The following is a 20,986-nucleotide window of genomic DNA, read 5'->3' on the forward strand; positions in this document are numbered from 1 at the left end:
TCCCTAAGGTTAGATGAGAGTGGGCCTTTTCCCACTCCACTGCCCACAGTGCTCCTGCAGACAATCCTTGCGAATTCAGCACTTCATTATACACTGTCTCCACTCGAAAATTCTGTCCGGCAAACAGGTTTGGGTCGCAGCGAGGTTGGCATGAATTCCTAATCCTAATAATCCCGCTAACACAAGACTACTGAGTAAGAAGGCTGAGAATATTCATGGTAATTCATGAGAATTACCAGTTCAGCACTTACTGGGCATTGGGCACTTACTATAATCCTTACCACAGTCCTGCACTTTTCAGACAGGGAAACAAAGGCTCAGAGACGGAGTCCTACCTGATTGGATCAGCACCAAACTTTCTTCTCCCCACCCCCAAAGATGTCACTGGGGCTGGGGGCAGTGCCTGCTGTGTTAGGGCAGGAGGAGGGTGAGGCTGGTAGTGGTGGGCTGAAGGGTGTGGGAAGCGTGTGTGTGTGTGTGTGTGGTTATTTGCGGGGTCAGCTCCTGGGCTGAGGTGTGTTGCACACGACCACTTGTAGGTTAGTTCTTGAAATGTGTGTATGAGCGTGTGTCGTGGGCTTGGAGAGAGAGTCCCTGAACCGTGTGAAAGGAGGGTTGGGGCTTTGGTGAGGGCAAATGGGCTTGAATTTTGTGCATGAGTGTGTGTGTGCTTGAGACTGCAAGTATGTTGGGGCGCTGAGGTTGGGTGTCAGTCTACCAGAAGAGGGGGGTGAACGGACTGTGTGTGTCTGTGGGCGTGTGGGGGGTGCCTCTCTGGCCCCGGTGTGGTGTGTATCTGAATGGAACTGCGCACACCTCTGCGTGCGTGCCCTGTGAGTGGGGAAGAGGAGGCAGGCGGGCAGGGGGACGCGGGCCGCGCCCCGCCCTCCGCGGCAGGTGGGCCGGGCCCGTGGCGGGGCGGCAGCGCTCGCTGCTCTTGGCTCGCGGCCGCGCCGGGCTCGCAGGGCTGGGCTCGGGCTGCGGGGCGGCGCCGGGACAGGAAGCGGAAAGCAGCAGTGCGGCGGCGGCGGCGGCGGGGCTCTGCCTCTACAGGAGCCCAGCGCAGGCCGCAGAGCCGGGGCCGCTGTGAGCCAAGACCGCGGGCCGCGGAGCCCGCACGGCCGACGCGGAGGTGAGTCCCGCGGGAGGCCAAGTGCCGGGCTGCTGCGGCCCCCGGGCGCCCGCAGGGCGGGGAGACGACCCCGCGCTGACCCCGCGCGACCCCCGCCCGCACTCCCGACGCCGGATTCGGGTCCAGTGCACTGGCCTCCTGCCGACCGCCGGGTCGCGCTTCCAGGGACCCTGCTCCTCCCGTCCCTGCGCTAAGCGCCCCTCTGGCCCCTGCGCCCCGCTCCCGGGGATTCCTGCCCACCCCTCGCTCGGTCGCGCCCTCTCCCACGCCTGGCCTTTGGGCTGCTCCCCCGGGGCGCGCGTGCCAGGTTGGCCGGCCGGCCGGCAGGGAGCAGCCGAGCGTTGGTGGAGGCACCGGGCGGCCGCGGCGGCCGTGCGGGCGTGGGCCGGGCCGCCTGCGCTCCCCAGGCCGGCGCGCACCCCTTTCCATCCCGCCGCTGGGCTCGACCGGGCAACCGCCCGCGCCCGGGGACCGGCTGGCCCGGGGCCAGGCACCGGGACAGAGCTGGCCTGTGTTCACACCTCGCCTGCAGAATTGCGCCGGCCCCGGAGGCCGGCGGGGGGGCGGGAGGGCGAGACCGGTTGCGCCTCCGAGAGCGCAACAGGCAGGTAGGAGTTTACTTTCAAAAACGCCGAGGTGGAGCAGAGGCGCCCTGCGAGCCTCCGCCAGAGGTGTCCCTGCTGGAATCTCCCCGCGCCGGGGTGGCCTTCGCCGTCGACTGGACCCCATTTCCTCCCGCCGCCTTTGAACTGCCCCGAGCACCGCTCCCAGAAAAGTGTGAAGCTTTATAAAAATTTAAACGCGTCTGCGGCGGAGGCAGGAGCGGGGCGGAGCCGCGGCCTGGTGCTGGCTGATGAAGCTCACTTACAGCCCAGAGAAATCTGTTGCTGTTTTCTCATCTCTAAACCAGGTCTACCAGGTCTAAACTCTCCGCGGAGAAGCTGTTATGAGCTCCTTTAGAAGCTTGCTGGGAGGTGTTAAAGCGCTTTATTATGATGATTGTGTGGCTGGCACGTGCATTTTGTTAAAACTCTTTTGACCAGGCTGTAGTCGGAAATGCATGTATTCTTAGACACTCCAAAAGCTACATACAAGCTGGAAGGAGTCTGGCGTTTTCACTGACATGTTTATAAATTTTACAGAGTGGCTGAAAAATATTATAACTTGAGTCACCAATCAACAATGCTAATTAGCATTCTCCTTCCGTGGGTGGGTTGATTACACAGCTCCTAGGCTCTGTAGTGAGATGGCAGAAACTGTCTGAATTCTGGGAGATGTAATTAGCTGTTTTATGTAACCACTAATTACAGAGTTTTTAGAGTAGAATTAAATCAGTGTGATAAATATTTGGGGCTTTGATTTGTAGGAGGAAACTGTTTTGTGTTTTTTTTCCTGCAGTTCAAAGAAGTAACACATTTCACCTATCCATGGGCGCTAAGCCTTCACAGACGTTGGTATCTCTCAATACAATTAGTGAAATGCTCAGTGTGAAATTCACTGTTAGCAATGTAGGTTGTGACTTAATTTGTGGGTAAAAATGGGAGAAGAATTTTGAGAGTGGCGTATTAGTAAGGACTGCTTGTCAGGCAGTGTGTGTATAATCTTATGTAGGGAGCAACAGAACAAAACCATAAAGGAAATTTAATTTCCTTAATAAGTAACAATCCCATGATTGTTATAGAAGAATAAATGGATGTGAATGAAGGCTGTATCCCCCTAACACACCTATGCTAGGCTTTGGCTATTTGGATCGGATACGACCTTATCACATTGTGTTTTAATTGGAGATTTCCACCTTTGGGCGTGGGAACTCTTCTGGAGCTAGAACTACCATTTCACATTCATTTCCTCTCTTCTGCCTGCCCCACCATGCTTGGGACACCAAACCTGTGAGTAGGGATTGAAATTGCCAAATTCTCTGTGGGATCATGTGTGGTTTGGAACAATTTATGATTGTTGCCGCCCACTCTCTATGTAAATAAAAATTCTAGTAATTGCTGCGTTGCTGTACATTTTCCACAGCTAAGAGCACAGGTTTTTTTGGAGTTAGACTCTCGAAGTCCAGCCCTGGCTCTAGTACTTACCAGTCAGTGTGTGAGCTTGGTTTCTTTAACTGTAATGAAATTAATATTTTATCTCTCTTAATGGCTTGTTCTGAGAATTAAGCGAGACATTACATGTAATGGCCTAACGCATAGTAAGCGCTTCATAACTACAAGTGTTAGGCTGTTTATTGCTATACTGTCTCAGGAAAGTTCAGCTAGCTGGTTTGGTGTGTGACCTGGGCATCATCGTGCTATTCTGTTTTCCTTAAGATGGAGAAGATTAGGTGGGTTTGTGGCTGGACCATGTTTCTGTTAGCAGTCTTGATCTCGCTGAAGTTTGGTGAAACAGTGCGTGTATGTTTGGCTGCTCTCTGTCCCTAGCGGTGCCCTTCTGAATCCCACTTTTGGACAGCAGTCATTGGACCCAGCACCACTGGATTTAGAGAGGAGGTAGTACTCTTGAAATCCGTATTTCTGAAGTTTAAAAATCTGGCAGGGGACAAGAAAGCCACTTGAAAACAAATAGACATCTGAGAACAACAGATCTCTTAACCATTCACAGCCCTTCAGAAATCTACACCAAACTGCTAGCGGTGTCTCAGAGGTAATTAATGCCTGGAGCCTAGAGCACTCGAAATCATTGGCAAGACAGGTAAGATGAAGTTGACGACATGTTTTTTCCTTGTGTGAATAGTGGCACAGAATCATTCATTTGTAAGAGTTCTGTTATCATAAAAGTCACTGGGTTTGGCACAAATGCCACAAGCCCTACAGATCTTCACATCAGTGACCTGGATGATGTTTTATGGTTGATGGACCACAAGTTCGGCAAAATGTTTTATAAACCTTGCCATACTTCTCTTCTCCCCGTGCCGCTCCAAATAAACCCACTAAAACACACACAGTGTTCTCTGATCTCTCTGACATTCACTTCCAACCTGGGGACAGTAAATAGAGGACTGTGAGGAACCCAGTGGAAACCACTAAATTACTTAGCTAGGGTTAATAGTAGTCATTACAAAGGTATTCCTTCTAACTGAGGGAATTTCACTTTTCCAAATAATGGCAGTGGTTGATAGGTGCTAATGACTTTCATGAATTATCTCATTTATTACCCACCACAGCCCTAGAAGGTATATAAATGGAATTCTGTTGTTGCAGCTAGGGAAACTGAGGCAGAGAGAAGTTGAGTAACTTGCCCTGAGGTCACACACAGCAAGTGCTGATAAGCATTGGAGCCAGTGCTGATAGCCAGGCTGATAGTCAAACTCCAGAACCTAGTCTCCTTACTGCTCCTCTCCAGAAGAGCTGACTCTAAACAAAATCATTGAAACTGTCATTTTTCCCTTCAGTGTCACATAATTAAAAATGGGCGCCTACAGAAAAATGTTAACTTCAAGACATAATACAATTAATGGGTAAACCTTTTAGAATTCTGTGTATGGTAAAAATTAAATATGTAATGTAATCGGCACAGTTGTGCAAGAAACTTCTTTTCCTGGGAATGCGTCCACTGCAGAGGGAGTGGAGGCTCTTCGGATTCACTGTAAGTCTATACTCCTTGCAAGGTAATGAGCTATCCTCCAAGCCAGAGCTCCCGTAATTACCCAATAGCTCTAGGCAGAACAGTTGATGTTTTTATAATTTCCTTTTCGTGAAGGGTAGCTATGTTTACCACTGTCATTAACGTATTATTTCCTTCATATGATTTTCTGAACACTGTGTTTTTCTTTTTTAAGTAGTAGTCAGGTGTATTTTATATGAGTGAACATGACTTTAGGGGAAGGTTCTATTCAAGGTCACTGACTTTTATTCTGCTTTTAATAAAAGGTGGGGAAGGAGGTTCTTCTGACATTTTTGCCTAGGAATTCAGAATGTGAGATACTGTCATTCAGGCAAAAGCACCCTGGGCACCTGTTTCACAGTGTGCTTGCCGTCATATGATGTGGTTTGATGAGCTGGCCCTGTCGTGGGGTTGGCCTCCAGCCTCCACCCAAGCAGAGCCTGTAGCTCTGAAAGGGGTGGGTGACAGGTGGGGCAGGATGCTCTTGGGTGGCCGCTGAAAGAGGCCGCCGCCAGTTTTTACTCGGTGTGTCTGGAATATAAATTCTGCCCCTGAGTGAGTCTGCCCCGTGAGTCAGCGTACACCTCCAAGCTTGATAGTTCTGACATCACTGCTCTGCCTAAAACTTTGCATCTTTTTTTTGCCTGTCAAACTGAGGATTTAAATAATCTCTAAGATTTCCTCCACGGTGACTCGGTGGGCTCCATGTCCTGAGAACTGCCGCAGAGGACAGCAGTTCTTCAGCAGACATTTATTGGGTGCCCTCCATGTTCTAGGACAGTGGTTCTCAACCTTTCTAATGCCACAGCCCTTTAATACAGCTCCTATGGGTTGCGACCCACAGGTTGAGAACCGCTTTGCTAGGAGCTGGGGAGACAGTAATGAAGGTGCTTCCTGCCGTCATGGAGCTTACGGGAGCCAGGACAATAAGGAATCACACAAATAAATGTCTACTTGGAAGTTGTGATACAAAAGAAGAGCACGGGGTACAGGGGGAGGGCCTGATTTGGATACAAGGATCAGGAAAGGCCTCTTGAAAGAAGCATTATTTAAATTAAGAGGGATGAGTAGAAATTTGGGAAAATGGGGCATGTAAAGAGTGGGTACCAAGCCAGTTGTGGTGACATGTGCCTGTAGTCCATGCTACTGAGGTGAGGAATATTGCTTGTGCCTGGGAGTTCAAGGCTGCAGTGAGCTATGATGCTACCACTGCAGTCCAGCCTGGGGGACACAGTGAGATCCCGTCTCTTTAAAAAGAGAGAGAGAGAATACCAACAGATATGCTGGGTTCTGCCTTAGAGTCCCTGGAACTAGAGGAGGAAGGGGGAGCTGGAGAGCAGCAGGCAAGGCATTGCATGCCAGATGAAAGATTTTATATTTTACTTAAGTGCAGGGGAATAGCATGGAAGGGTTTTTAAGCAGGGTGTGATATCTGCATTGTAATTAAAAAGGTCAGTCTGACTGCTGCCTCCTCTGGGCCAAACACAGTGTGGGTCATATCAGGGTCAGTGTGAGAGAGAGTTCCAGATTCTAGGATCCACATTCACACCCTTATGTGACTCCATCCCCCATGCAGGCCAGTGTGCAGCCTGTCAGTCTATTACCTTTTCTGATAAGGGATTGCTTCTGACCTTATCAGGAGTTCTGTTAATTTTTTTGTGCATGCAAGGGAACTATCTCCTAGAAATATCATTGCAGTGATAAGCTTCAGCATATGCTCTTCTGTGACATCTAGTGAAGCTCTTACCTTGGCTCAAACTCTTATCCAGCCCAGGCCCACCAAACAACAATGATGGCTGCAACCAAAAAATAGCCGGGTGTTGTGGCGGGCACCTGTAGTCCCAGCTACTTGGGAGGTGGAGGCAGAAGAATTGCTTGAGCCCAGGAGTTGGAGGTTGCTGTGAGCTGTAAAGGCACGGCACTCTACCCAGGGTGACAGCTTGAGGCTCTGTCTCAAGAAAAAGAAAAAGAAAAAAAAAATGCAAGTTCACTCGATTTTATTAATTTGTCTCCTGTTGCTTTCCCTTAATTCTCAGTCAGATCTTGGATGGGTCAAGAGTTGATAGATGCAGTAGAAACAGTCTGACTTAGAATATGGAGCCTTAGCCTTGTGTAGATTTGATTAAGTGAAGAAACATAGAGGCTTTGTAGTAGGTAAGCTCATTGTTGACTGAGCCTAAAGGAAGTGGGTGGCCGCAAACCTGGAGGATACGAGGGGGGATCCTCCAGGACAGGTGGAACTTAGTGACCGTGAATGTATGTGTGGGCTGAAGGGGAGAGAGCATTGAAGATAGCATGGGGTTGGGGCCATACAATTTATAGGGTGATGGTATCACCTTGGCAGAAGAATTTGGAAAGAATAGGCCAGACAGGAGAGCAACTGTGGGTGCTGATGGTAATTCCAAGGGGAGCACGGGGTATTGGAGCAGGAAATGTGCGCTGGGAATTTATTTTTTCAGTGAGTATTTGCTGGGTGCCCGTTATGTTCAGAGTAGAAGTGCACACGGGATGAGTTTTGAGTGTCAAGGGTAACTTCATAGGGGAAAGGAGAAGTGATGGCCTAAGTGCCATCAAATTGGAGGCCAGCCCTCTGCAAAGAGAAGCTCTGTGGGGACAGGCAGAGTGTGCCTTTGTCACTGTCCTGCCCTGGCACTGCCTAGTAGGGGCCTCTCAGTTGCTTATTAACCAAGGGGGTGGAGGGATAAGAAGGGCTGGAGGGGGACAAAGAGGCTGTGACCTTTGGATTTGGCTCACAGCAGTCTCTGGCTAAGTTAGAATTGTTTCAGCGGAGTGTAGAGGATGGGGATTTGGGATGACAGCCAGGAGGGAGGGGTTAACAGCATAGACACACCACCCTTTTGGTAAGTACAGGCAGGGATGGTGGGAGGAAAACTGGACAAGGGTGGTTGGTGGAGTCAGGTAAAGCCTTTCCCCAGAGGGCCCTGCAGAGCCTGTGGTTTCCTTTAAGGGACATGCCTGGAGTTGCCTTAATGGGTAGCTGGAGGTTTTAATGGGGATGAAGAATGACGTCCTCTGGCAGAGGTGGAAGGAAATGAAACTTGGGTTATCATGAGCCAGAGACTTTACCTCCAGAGTCTCCTTTAATTCTCACCACAACCCCAGGAAGAGATAATATCGAAGGGCCTCTTTTTATAGGGGTTGGAAATAGAATCTGGAAGAGGCACACATCTGACTCCCAGTGTCACAGCTAGTAAGTACCAGGCCAGGCTCGGCCCAGGTTTTGCAAGGCTTGTGCCATCTTCCTCTGATACCCCAGCAGCATTTAACGAAAAGTAGCTAGAAATCGGGATGGAACGGGGAATCAGAGTTATGGATTGGGACACTAAAGCTGTATAGGACCTGTGCGCGGCTAGTGAACCTAGTAGAAGACAGTTTTCTGGGCCACAGAGCCAAGCATTAGAATCTGCAGCACAGTTCCTAATGAAAGGGGCTGAACGAGGGGTTTTCAGGGAAAGAATGTGAGTTCAGGAAGGGCTGGAGATCTTGGCTCCACCACCTTATGTTGGTGTCTCCAGGGTACAAAGCAGGTGAGAGAGCAGCAGAGCTCAGAGTAAAAAGGAAGTGAGACTTCAAGGAGCTGGAAGCTCCTGGAGATTGCTGCTGAAAACGATAGCAGATAGAGCAGGGAGAAAAAGCGTGAGCCTCAAGGAGAAACTGCCTTGCCAAGTACCCAGCTAGTTAGCACCCAGTTCTGTCTGAGGGCAGGTGGCCCACAGTGAGTCTGGGGGTGGGAAGGGCAGCCCAGGCCCAGGCTGTCTGCTCTGTTTCTAACTCTTCTTCTCTTACTGAGAAAGACAGAAGAGTGCTGGGTTTTCGGAAATGACAAAGGGAGTCCTGAGCTGGACTATCTGGAGCCTGTGCCGTGCGCTCTCATGATTGTGAGCTTAATTAGTCTTCACAGCAACCCTGATATTTGTATTTTATAGATTCATGTTTAAATAGGTTTAATTTGACTGAGGTCCCATAGCTACTAAGCGAGTAAAGCCCGAGATTGGAACCCAGCTTCAGGTACTGTGTCTGCTTATATTTTCAGGTCAACCCTGTGATCTGGTGCTGGCTTGGTTGATTATTTCCCTTTAATATTTGAAGATGAGGCTGAAGGCAAGGGGGCTTATTCCAGGTTGTACTCCTCGATAGTGGCTGAGCTCAGGCTTCCCCATGGCTAACTTAGGGCTCTTGGAGGCAGAGGAGATGTGAAATGATGAGTCAGGACGTCCAGACAAGGGAGGCTAGCAATGGCGGGCAGACCTTGGGAGTGAATAAGCCTCCCTTCCAGACGGAGGGAAGGGTAAAGGCAAACACATCCTAACTGGTGCATATGTAGGTTCTGGGGGCTGTGTTGGTATGTCCCCGGGCCTGGGGCCTGGTTCCCTGCAGACGTGGAGCTGGGGTCAGGGGACTTGGCTCCTCCCAGGAGGGGTAGAGGTAGGGCCTTAGCAGCTCCTTTGTTTTTTCTTCACACTTATCTCACTGGCTGTGTTTGCAGTTTCTGCTTCCAGGGGCCTCAGAGAAGGAACTCTTGTTGGACTGAGACTCTCTCTGGGATAGGGGATTTAAGGAAAGACAGAACTTGTGAACTTGTGGATCTCAGTTTTCTAAAAGCAAAGATTTAGTGAGTGGGAGCTCAGGAATGTACTTGGAAATGTTTCCAATTTATTTTTATTGCAAAGCAGTATCTAATGAAAATGTGGGAAAAGACCCAGGAGCCTGCGACTAATAAATCACCTGCTTTCATGTTCTGTGTCCCTCTTTAATCTGAATCCTCACAGAAGGGATTTTGTACAATGGTAACTGTAATGAAGATTCACTGTGTACCTACAGTTCTGTGTCCTGCTTTTAAAATTTATAATTATTCATAATTATTTTTTTAAACAGTTATATGCTATTTCTTTGGGTGAACGAACCATGTTTTCCTTAGCTGTTCTTCTGTTTCTTGCGGCATTTAGACTGTTTCTAGTTTTTTACTATTATAGACAATGAAGTAATAGTAACTTCTCTCTCAAAAAGAAAATAGTTTCCTAAGATAAGTTCTCAGGAGCTTGGATCCTGGTATAAAGAGATGGAGAATTTTTAAAAACTGACTTTTGGGAATAAGACCAAGTCCCCTTCAAAGTGACTTCTCTGGGTATTGTTTTTATAATCAGTGACCTGGCAGTGGGGGCTGGGCACCATTTCTCAGGCCATAGATGGAGGAGTCACTTCCCACAAGCTAAAGCTGGTGAGTGTGCTCAGGAAATGGACCAGCGCCCGGGTCGCTCCCACCTCCCCGGGTCTCTCCCACCTCCGGCTCTGCTGCTGCCGTGATGGGGGTTCACATGCTTGGCATCTGTCCTGTCTCCCTCCCAGAACCTGAGGAAGCTCATTGCCCCATGAGCTCATGGCTCACTGGTTCCATAGTAGAGACCCCATTGTCATTTTATCTTTCAGCCCCATGAAGATTGGCTTTGAAGTTTGACATCTTTTTTTCCTCCCTTTTCCCCAGAATTTGTTCCTATTGAAGTGTGCCGCCTCCTGTGATTCGCAGACTCCTTGAGCTTTTAGGAGTCCAGTAGGTGACCATCTCTACCTCTAAGGAGAAACAGTACCTGCTCCTCCATCAAGCTGAGCTCTCCATTGCTATGGATACTGAATCCACGTATTCTGGGTATTCTTACTATTCAAGTCATTCGAAAAAATCTCACAGACAAGGGTATGTAAGCTATTTATTATTCCACTTGTCCTTTTGAGGAAACCTGCAAGGGTCGATGGGACTTTCTAGCCTCTGTTCAAACAGTAGTTCAAGTGCTGGAGCTTCAGTCCATTGGCGTGAGAGAAGCTGAGCTTTAAGAGTGTTTACCACGCTTGGGAATAACTACACTACCAATTTATGTTGTATAGCCACTGTTAAAGTTTATAACCTTAATTTCTCACAATTGATTTTAAATTACAGTTTCTCCCTGCAGTGGAAATGTTTTTCATTCTAAGTACTTTTCATAGATGTCAATTCTTTCAGAGTTTTACCAAGAATGTAAATAAAAGTTTTTCAAGAGTGTTCATTTGTGGTTGCTTTTCACCTAAAGCGGTTGACTTACTGTCCATTATGCTTTTGCCGTGAGCCTTTTATACACTGAGCTGGTGGGCGTGGCTTGGCGCCTTATTTCTCTCTGCCTGCTCTTTAAGTGAGCAAGCCCAGGTTTTGAAAATGCTTTCCTGAGTGATGGCGGCAAATTCTCCTCCTCTGCAAAATACAGGTCTGCACTGGTACTGAGCCTGCTGCACTGTGAATGTCTGCTGAGTAGTGAGTCAGTGAAGAAGTAAATGAATAAATACGTGGTCCTGCACTGGTTAGGAGTGCAGGTGGTAAGTGGTAATGCTGCCACTCACCTGGCCTCCTCGTCTGTGAATTGGATACAGCAGTCCCCTCCTTACAGGGCTATTAGAGGATAAATAAGTTAGTACGTGTAAAGTGTGTAACACAGCATGAGTAGGTCACTAACCAGTGGCTGTATTAATAGTGATACACGTCTTAGCATTTCAGCTTCATGTTCCAAGGTACCAGCTGGCCCCCGCCCAGATGCCCACCTGGGATCACAGCTCTGCGCTGGCTTGGGCAGAGTGATTTTAAAAAGGTATCTCCTTGACCAAGCCATTCCTCCCCCATGCTGCTGAATGCAGAGTGGGATTTTGTTTTATAAAACAGTAATGAGATAGGCATGTCGAATTTACTTATTTGTCCACAAGCCCAGGTGCATGTACACACAGGGAGGTCTGGGGAGTGTTCTCCCGGTTGGGCGTTGTCATCCACGGAGCGGGGGCTCAGCCGAAGCCACAGACTGACAGCAGTGTTCATGTGTGTTTTATCTTTCTGTAGGCATTTCTCAATTTTTTTACAAGTGTGCATTTTGTAATTTAAAAAAATGAATGAGGGTTTAAAGGAAAGGTTTTCAAAAGATCGTTTGACATGAGAAAATGTTGGTGAGACCATGTTATGAAAACGGTATTCAAAATTTTGTACGTTATAATAGTTTTGTATACAATGATAGAGTGACTGTTAACATACTGACCAGTCTCTGACTGTAGGATTGTGGATGGTGTTTTCTTTTTAATGGTCATCATTTTCTAAATCATTATGTATTGCTCTAATCATCATAAGGATTTGGGGGAAGAGATGAAAATGAGCTTGTTCTGGAGCCCAGTATGGGAAGCAGAAGGAGTTAGAGGCAGAGCCCAGATCTCGAGAAAGTCAGAAACCCCCTGTGATGAGAATTTAATCACAAATTTCCACTAGTGAGTAAACTTATCAGATTCGATTATGAAATAGCAGAAAACAGCTATTTTAAATTACTAAATCCTAGGGATTAACTGGAAAAAACTACTCCCTTGTCTTGTGCCAGGCATCCGTCATCTGCAGCTCATGACAGGAGCTTTGGGGTTCTCTTGGCACTTGGGAAGGAATAGCAGAGGATGGCTGTAGCATTCTGGTAGGAGCTGTCCCTCGCCCTCCTGTGTCTAGACTTCTGTCCCCACATCCATACTTCAGGGCCCATTGCTACACTCTGCTGTTTCCTTAGGCCTCTTGGGCCCTCCGACATCGACACTCCAATGCCCTTGTAACTTTAGGAGACTATAACTTTCAATTAAAACAACATGCAGAACTCTTAGTGCATTCTTGGACCCATGTGGAAAGTACTTGGCAACTGTTAATACAGGCTGAGACTTTTAATCAATTAATCAAGGAATGTTACTGAACGCCTCCTTGGAGGAAAGCTCTGAGTCAGCGGATGAACCTTGGAGATGGGTAGGTGTGCTCCGTGGGATCTTGGCCAGTGAATTCTCCACCTGAAAGCAGGGAGGTTATAGCAACTGTGGGAGTGAAGGTTGTCAATCCCTAGACATTATGTGCTGAGCAGTACTTTCCCAGGTGTAAAGAAAGTCAGCAGCAACAGTGCCCTCCACAGGCCTGAGAGCAGGCCCTGCACCCAGCCACTGGCTCCAGCTTCCAGGAGTGTCCCTGTCAAGGCTGCTCTGCCTGGGGATTTGTTGGGAACTTGTATGGAAGAGTAGGAAAGTGGGGAGAGGAACCTTGCTTTTAGCTCAGAGAGGAATAGTGAAATGCACCAAACTTGATATGCCTGATGATACCGTGGTCATCTTGGAGGTCTGGCCGGGTTTCAAGCCGTTGACAAGTGACTCTTTTCTAACAAAGAGGGTTTTGTGATCCCTGCATTCTCCAGAGGGTGTCCAGTTAACTTGCTGGGAAAATGGTACAGACTTGCGCCGACCTCGTCTCACCTTTGGGTCTAGAGTATGAGTGCCCTGATTTCAAATATTGCAGCTGCTGGGTGGTGATGGTCACGTTGGGAGTGTCTGCGAGGGCCGTCACAGTCATTACCTCCTTTCCCCACGGCAGTCCTGGAATGGTGGGAGACGGTAGCCCCATTTTACCGAGACACAGTGTTATTTGCCTGGAGTTCCTAGGTTAGTAGGTGCCCTCAGCAGGTTTGGGGTCCAGTGTATTGTTTCTTAGCAAGGGAAATGCCACTGTTTGAAAAGGGAAGTGAAAGATAATTTGTGTGATTAATTTTACTAAAATCTATAAAAAGAGAGCTCCTGTGCAGTGGAGGAATCAGTATCTCTGCTTCAGGGCTGTTCTGGAGCCTGCCCTGCACCACCCTCCCAGCTCAGTCAGAGCCAGGAGGAAGCGGCCAGGCCCTGGCAGGCAGTGGAGAGAAAGGACAGGTCGTGGGTGGTGGGAGAGGAGGAAAGGGAGGAGTAACCGGTGGGGCCGCTTTCCCCAAATAGAAATAGACAAACAACAGGAATGGGACTAAATCATCTTCCCAGGAAATGCTGACTGTTAGTGGGGATGGTATGCCAATTACAGGGATTCTGACTGGAGCAAGGGGGGCTACAACAGCCCACAGGCGCTCAGCTCTGCACTTGCCCACATAGGTGCATTTGCACTCACACACGTGGTGAAGACACACTGGGCCTCCTGCGTGCCACACGCACAAGTGCTTATCTTTACTCACACGGGCAGGCAGGTGTCCCTTGGAGACAGGTTCAGAGATCAGGTACAGAGTAAGATTCCCATGGCTGACACAGCTGCCCAGCAGAGGCACACAGGTGACCCAGAGACTGGGGCAGCGTGGGGAGGCACACATGTGTGCCGTGCTCATGATGGCCCTCTCTGTGGTTTGGTAGTCATACTGCCCTGGTATTTCCCTCCTCTGAGATGCCAGGAGCTGATTGTCATCACTGGGGAACCCTCGCTCAGCTTTTACAGGGACTTGCAGCCTCTGGAGCCAGCGGTGTGAGCCCGTGGGTACGTGTTGCAGTAGGCGGCCACACCGAGATGGTGGCTCTGCAAGCGGGAAAGCCCTGAGCAGCAGTGTTTTTGTTGGATGTCACTCGGACAGCCTGGCTTGGCTAAGAGACCCTTCTGGAGCAGTCATTTAGCACCAGTGATTTCTAATAAAATTTTCTAAGAAATTTTTCCAATAAAAGCTGTCAGACAGGTCTGGGTCCCATGGTGACTAGGATGAGCAGTAGCCCCAAGCCTAGTGTGGTGCTGGTGCCGAGCTGATGTGACCTGCCACACGTTCACCTCTCACATGACAGTGGGTGGGGCTCTCGGCTCTGGGTGCCCTCAGACGTGATCACACCCTGTCCTGAGCCTGCCTTTCAGCTTCATCCACATAATGGTATTTTAGTAAAGAAGCACTGTGTGCTGTAACATCGTGTAGCTGAGCATTACACTCATGGCTACCACCATTGAGCTCCTGCTATATACAGGGCGTCTTACTCAGAGACAGACTTCCAAGCAGTCACGGCAGCAGCCTCTTTCCCCAGGAGCATTTGCGTGGGAGAATCTTGGGGAAGGCTTCCTGGACCACCTGGGACCTGGTCACCTGGGATGCTGGTGGAAAGTGTGGATTCCTGTTGTCTCCTTTTCAGGCATATTCTACTACGGTGTGGCCAACAAATCTGCACTTGAGTTCATACCCTGGGTGGTTTGCCTGCATACTCTTTTAAGTCTAAGCAGCATTGGTTTAGGATTTCAGGCTCTGGAGAGAGGATTAGAAACCCTCCTTGGTTTATCAGATAATGAGTTCTTATCTGGTTTACTCAGATGTTACCAGGGAAATTGTTAGACACTTAGGTGTCCCTGGGCCCTCTGAGAGCCAGGCTGGAAGGGTTGGTGGTCTGGAGCTCTGGCTGGCCACAGAGAGGCTGTCTCCAGCCCTAAGTGGCTCCCCACCTGCTCTCTGCCCTGGCGGTGTTCCAGCTCCAGGAACTGGCACTCAGTGAAAGAATTCTGATCTCCAGTGGAATTTGTGCTGTCACAGGATTTGGCCTGTGGGACTAGTGAATAGCTAGATGGGTTAGGTGAGCATGTGACTTGTATGGTGGCCTGGAGAGTGATAAATGTGAGAACAGTGGGGAAAGTGGAAATGGATTAAGGTGGGAGAGGGCCTCATCCATCTGGCCGAAGGTGGGGCCCGAGGAGTAGCCGTTCTAGACTCCGCCTGGTGCTCAAACTGAAGACTGAACAAGCACACGGGAGAGCTCCCCCCAGTTGTTTACTGTTTCTCACGGTGACTGCCCTTTGAAGTGATTGTCTTTGAGAAGCCTGAGTGCTGGACTCACAGCTTTGTGCTTCTAAGGTCACCGTCCAGTCGTGACTCCTGGCAGTAGCTACAGACGCATATTTCATAGCTCTGGTCGTTTGTCAGGGGGAAGGGTATGAGCATCGGGGAGACTTACGCTGTAAAATCTTCCTCTTGCTCTTCAAAATATTGCGGTATAGTAGGTTTGAATAGAGGTGGTGGCAACAGATCTGGAATCAAATCCTTCTCTGCAACTTACACAACTTTGGGAAATCACTTAAACTCTGTGAGCCTCAGTTTCCTTATCTGTAAAATGGGGGAAATAATATTGACTTGATGGGGTTATGGTTGGAATGGGGTGAAATTAATAGAGTGAAACACTTAGCAAAGTGCTCTCTAAATTGGGATGGGGGGAATGGGACGATTGGCGTTATAAACTACATCTCTGGGTAAATAACCGAACTTTCTGCTTACTTGGTGTTTTCCCAGCTGCCTTGTTAAAACACCTGAGTCAACTAGAACACATTTCCAGAGTCTAATTTAATCATAGATTGTAATTATAAATGATGCCCTAGGGTTAGAGTCATCACTGAAAGATTCCCTGAGGCCATGGGAGCCTCCTGGTTCTTTGAAGGAATCCATCAATGCTTATGCCAGGGAGGTATTGATAAGGTAGAAGTTTAATAGGAAATCTACATGTTTTTTCCAGCTAAGTGGCAGGTTAATGGGAAATTTGTGTATGGAGGGGAAGAGGGTTTGATTGCGTGTTACTAGTTCCATTTACAGCTTTCTCCAAGGTATACTTCCTGTGCTTTACAAAGTCAACACACCATTCTTTGCCACTGACAAACAGTCACAGCGATAGTGAGAGCTACTGCGTATCAGCACTTCATCCCCTGGTATGGAGCACTGCGATACTTTATCTGGTGTTTTCATTGTCTCCATTTCACACATAAGGAAACTGAGGTTTTTAAAGGTTGAGTAACTTGTGCAAGGGTACACATCTAGTAGGAAGAGAACCAAGATCTGTTTGTCTCCAAATCTGCGTGCTCAATGCTGCTTCTATCCTGCCTTGGAGAGAGAGAATGAGGGGAGGTGGCTGTAGGAAGGAGGACTGATGTCAAGGTAGCTTGTGGGGGACAGGAGGCTGAGGGAACTTACTGACTCTGGCTGCTGGCAGCCAGAGGCTGGGGTGCCAGTTTCCATAAGTGGTTATTGGCCAGGATGTGACCTCTGGGCTCGGCCATGCTGATTGGTTCCTTCTGTAATTTCATGATTGACCCAAGGCAGGGTATTTTCACAGTCTTCGGAGAAGACCACCCAGCAAGTTCTCTGGGGTAAACCAATGAAGCGGCTTGTTTCCTTAAGGGGCCTGCAAACACACACTCCCTCTGTACTTCTGGCGTCTTTTGTCCTAGTTTGTTTTTGTGGGTATCTTCAAGTTCAGCTAGAACCTATGGGAAGAACTTCTAGTTTTGAATTTGTAAGAATGAGAAGGAAATGATTCTCTGTACTGGTTTAGAATTTCCTTTCTTCTCTTGTCCAAGGGATAGGGTAACAATGAGTTCCGCATTTTTTTGGAAAGATCAAAGCTTAGCTATTCTGCAGTGTTGTCCTAATTAAAAAAAAAAATCTAGAAAATTTGTTTAGGCAAATTAATAATCAAATCAAGTTAATAATTATTATAATAAAATATGCCTTAACTGCACAAAGTCTAAAATTATAATTTTAGGCTTTGGAAAAATAAGATCACTGTTGATAAAGGAAAAGTGATAATCTTTGCATTGAGTCTTGAAATGGCAGGAACATAATTAAGTAGGGTGTAAAGATGAACTTACCCTCGGAAGGAAGGGTGGGTGCATATTGGTGCCACATGTAGTGTGTGTGTAGGAATTTCCTAAGTTCAAAATGTAATTTATAATACATCTTAATGAGGCTCGGCACCTGTAGCTCAAGCGGCTAAGGTGACAGCCACATACACCAGAGTTGGCAGGTTAGAATCCAGCCCAGGACTGCCAAACAACAATGACAACTACAACCAAAAAATAGCAAGGCATTGTGGCAGCTGCCTATAGTCCCAGCTACTTGGGGGCTGAGGCAAGAGAATTGCTTAAGCGAAGGAGTTGGAGGTTGCTGTGAGCTGTGATGCCACGTCACTCTCCCCAGGGCGACAGCTTGAGGCTCTATCTCAAAAAAAAAATGCATCTTAATGAGCCTGAAGAATTAATTGAGGTGGCATAAATATATTAGCTGGTGTTCTTTTTTTTCAGGGAGAGAACTAGAGAGAGACACAAATCACCCCGGAATAAAGATGTCAGAGCATCAGAAAAATCTGTCACCATTCAAGCTCCCACAGGAGAGCCTCTGTTGGCAAATGATTCCACTCGGACAGAAGAAGTTCAGGTAAGGCTCAGCGGCGGTCTGTAAGCACACTGCCACTTGACCAAGACTGCTTTCTATAAATGTTTTCCTAAGGCTTGTTGCAGTAGGTTCTCTTGGGTTTTTAATCTTTATTTTTCCAGCATGTTAATTAGTTTATGTATGTCCCGTGGTCTCTTGTTGGTCTAAGGATACTGTGTCCTGCCATTGGGCAGTGCAGGGATTCTTCTGGCACCTGATTGGCTGGCCTGCTGTAAAGGGCCTCGAGGAAAAGCTGGTGAGGCTGACAGGGCAGGGGAGGGGAAAGTTACAGGCCAGAGTCTCCTGAGACTCATTCCAAAATGGAATAGTGCAAGAGAGGGAAGCAAAACCTAAGTAGTGTTGGGAAGTCTGGCTTGCCCGGAGTGTTACTCCTAGTTCCATGAAATAAATCAGGGGCTGCATGCTCAGGTGCCTGGTAGGGTAACATAAACAAGGTAAATGTAAGTGAATGTGCCTTGGGTCAAAAAGAAAAAGTATAAGGAGACTGTGGGATTCCTCGTAATCTGTGCAGTTGGGTGGTGGTAATCCCATGCGATGGAGCGGAGAAGTTATGGCAAACATGAAAATGTGTTTCCTCTCTCAAGCAAACAGCAGCTTCTCAGCTCCAGGGACTTAATTGCTCCTCAGGAATGCAGGGATTCAGTGCTACTGGGTCTTGCAAAGTTTAAGAAAAGCTGAGAATTAGGATTTTTATGTAAAAACCTAATTTCACATAGTTTTGAAACATTGGCAGTTTTTTAACTTTTAAGAAAACATTATGTGGGTTCTTCTCCAGGTCCCCACTGTCTGGCAGCCCACCTGATTTGAATAAACTTCTGAGCTACATCTAGAAACACATTTGCACACCCTCCACACATCCTGCACTGTAAGCATGTCCAGCCTTGCTCCACGTAGACAAAGCAATGCGTGCATACATGGCTGTAAAGATACGGGAGTCCAGATAAACATACGTCTCTGCTCACCTGGAGATACCCAGATAGGCGTTTATAATCACACTGGCTGAAACTGGAATTCCTCAGAGCACATGAGGTGTTCTTGGGACCCAAAGCTGCAGTTATGATTGAATGTGGGGTTTGTTGAGCAACAAGCAAGTGCTTTGAGAACTGTCATACTGGTTATCTTGGCTCTGGAAGGGCTGACCTAGGATTGGACTATCCTGAAGTGCTTTAAGAGGTCGGTTTCCTGCTGGATGTGGATTCAGAAATAGTGATAGCCCAGTGGGAAGAGATTTCTTTCTATATAGCTTCTCTATACCTCGTAGCTCACTAAGAACTACGTTGGGAAGCTGTTGCTGTTTTCGCCACGATGTTCTGGTGGGAGAAGCATTGAGATGGGCATTTTTTCTCAGTTGTGGTTTCTTTGAACAATCACAATGTTTGACCGTCTCAGTTGCTTTTGCTTTTTTTTCCCCCTTTGGAGACAGAGTCTTACTCTCGTCACCCTGGTAGAGTGCTGTAGCGTCATAGCTCACAACAACCTCAAACTCTTAGGGCTCAAGTGATCTTCTTGCCTCAGCCTCTCAAGTAGCTGGGACTACAGGCTCCCCCCACTATGCCCAGCTAGTTTTTTCCCTATTTTTTGGCAGAGACAGGGTCTCACTCTTGCTCTGGCTGGTCTTGAACTCCTGAGCTCAAGCAATCTCCATGTCTCAGTTCCGCGAGTAGCTAATACTACAGGTGTCCACCACAACATTGGGCTACTTTTTCTGTTTTTAGTAGAGACAAGGTCTTGCTTTTTCTCAGGCTGGTCTCAAACTCCTGAGCTCGAGCAATCCACCCACTCAGCCTCCCAGAGTACTAAGATTACAGGTGTGAGCTACCATGCCTGGCTGGCCTCCTCTTCTTTATTGAAAATCTAGGGGATTAAACTGGGCACAGTGGCCCATACCTATAATCCCAGCTACTTGGGAAGCTGAGAAAGGAGTATCACTTGAGGCCAGGAGTTTGAGCCCAGCTTGGGCAACCCAGCAAGATCTCACCACTAAAGAAATTTTTTTTACAAAAAGAAATCTTAAAAAAAAAAAAAAAAACCAAAGAAAACCAAAAAGAAATCTAGGAGATTAGGTTAGAGGATTTTAGATCCTTTTTATTCTGAGAACCTCAACTTTGAGAGGTTGTACACTTACATTGTACACTTACATTGTACACTTACATTGGTTAAGCACACATTTGTACACTTACATTGGTTAAGCACACATTCATAAATTCTTAAATGGACGGGGGATTTAGTTAGCACATCTGGCAGGAAAAAGGATGAATAGCTAAATCAGAGCAGTGTGGTAGTCAACAGTGACTATAGCACACTGGTAATAATTACTTCAGGATTGATTATCACCTGATACTAGGTTCAATGCAAAACATGGAATCCAATATTGATTTCTACTGAGAGTGTTACAAAGCAGTTGTTATGTCTTCTGTATCCTGTGAACTTAACTATATATTAAAGCAAATTATATATATATATTTTTTTTTTTGAGACAGAGTCTCACTTTGTCACCTTAGATTGAGTGCCATGGCATCATCGATCACAGCAACCTCAAACTCTTGGGTTCAAGTGCCTTAGTCTCTTGCCTTAGTCTCCCGAGGAGCTGGGATTACAGGCTCCCACCACAATGCCTGGCTAGTTTTTCTGTTTTTAGTAGAAACCGGCTTAGGCTGCTTAGGCTGGTCTTGAACTCATGAATTCAAGCTGTCCACCTACCTTGGCCTCCCAGAGTGCTGGGATTATAGGCGTGAGCCACTGCACCTGGCCCATTCTTTTTTTTTTTTGCCGAGTAGTACCCTGTTGTATGACTCTACTACAATTTGTTATCCATTTTCCTGGGGAATGGGCATTTGGGTGCCCCGTTTTGGCTGGTGTGAATGAAGCTGTTAAGAACATTCTTATACAAGTCTTTCCTGGCTAAGTTTTCATTAACTTTGGGTAGAACCTGGGAATTGCTGGGCCATATAGTTAGGTGTTATGTTTAAATTTATATGAAGCTGTGCAGTTGCAAGCTGCCACCAGTGATGCTCTGGCTGTTGTCTTAATGGTAATCTCTTTCCTGGTATGTTTAGTTTGTCACGAAAACATGTTTTGGTAAGGATTTTTGAGCTGATCTGGCCAAAGAGAGATTGTTAAATGTGCTTAACTTAATTAATGAGAAATACTTTTGAAGAACGCATGACACTGATACTTGTTAAATAGGTCTTGGAAACATCAGATGGAGCTTTGC

The 20,986-nt window shown here is 47.5% G+C and overlaps 1 protein-coding gene across 2 annotated transcripts in view; it reads left to right on the top strand.

The window, feature by feature from the left end:
• Window positions 1-998: 998 nt before the first annotated feature.
• Window positions 999-20,986, top strand: part of VANGL1 (VANGL planar cell polarity protein 1) — a 43,588-nt gene continuing 23,600 nt past the window's right edge. Inside the window, exons 1-3 of one of the 2 annotated variants that reach the window (XM_053591300.1) lie at window positions 999-1,132; window positions 10,245-10,451; window positions 17,622-17,754. In XM_053591300.1, the coding sequence (XP_053447275.1) occupies window positions 10,381-10,451; window positions 17,622-17,754 (204 nt within the window). In that variant the 5' untranslated portion in view covers window positions 999-1,132; window positions 10,245-10,380. Of the gene's footprint in view, window positions 1,133-7,587; window positions 7,603-10,244; window positions 10,452-17,621; window positions 17,755-20,986 lie in introns of those variants that run through there. The other variant, XM_053591301.1, reaches the window with a different exon arrangement.

This window comes from Nycticebus coucang, chromosome 5 (genome assembly GCF_027406575.1).
Source record: "Nycticebus coucang isolate mNycCou1 chromosome 5, mNycCou1.pri, whole genome shotgun sequence".
Taxonomy (NCBI): domain Eukaryota; kingdom Metazoa; phylum Chordata; class Mammalia; order Primates; family Lorisidae; genus Nycticebus; species Nycticebus coucang.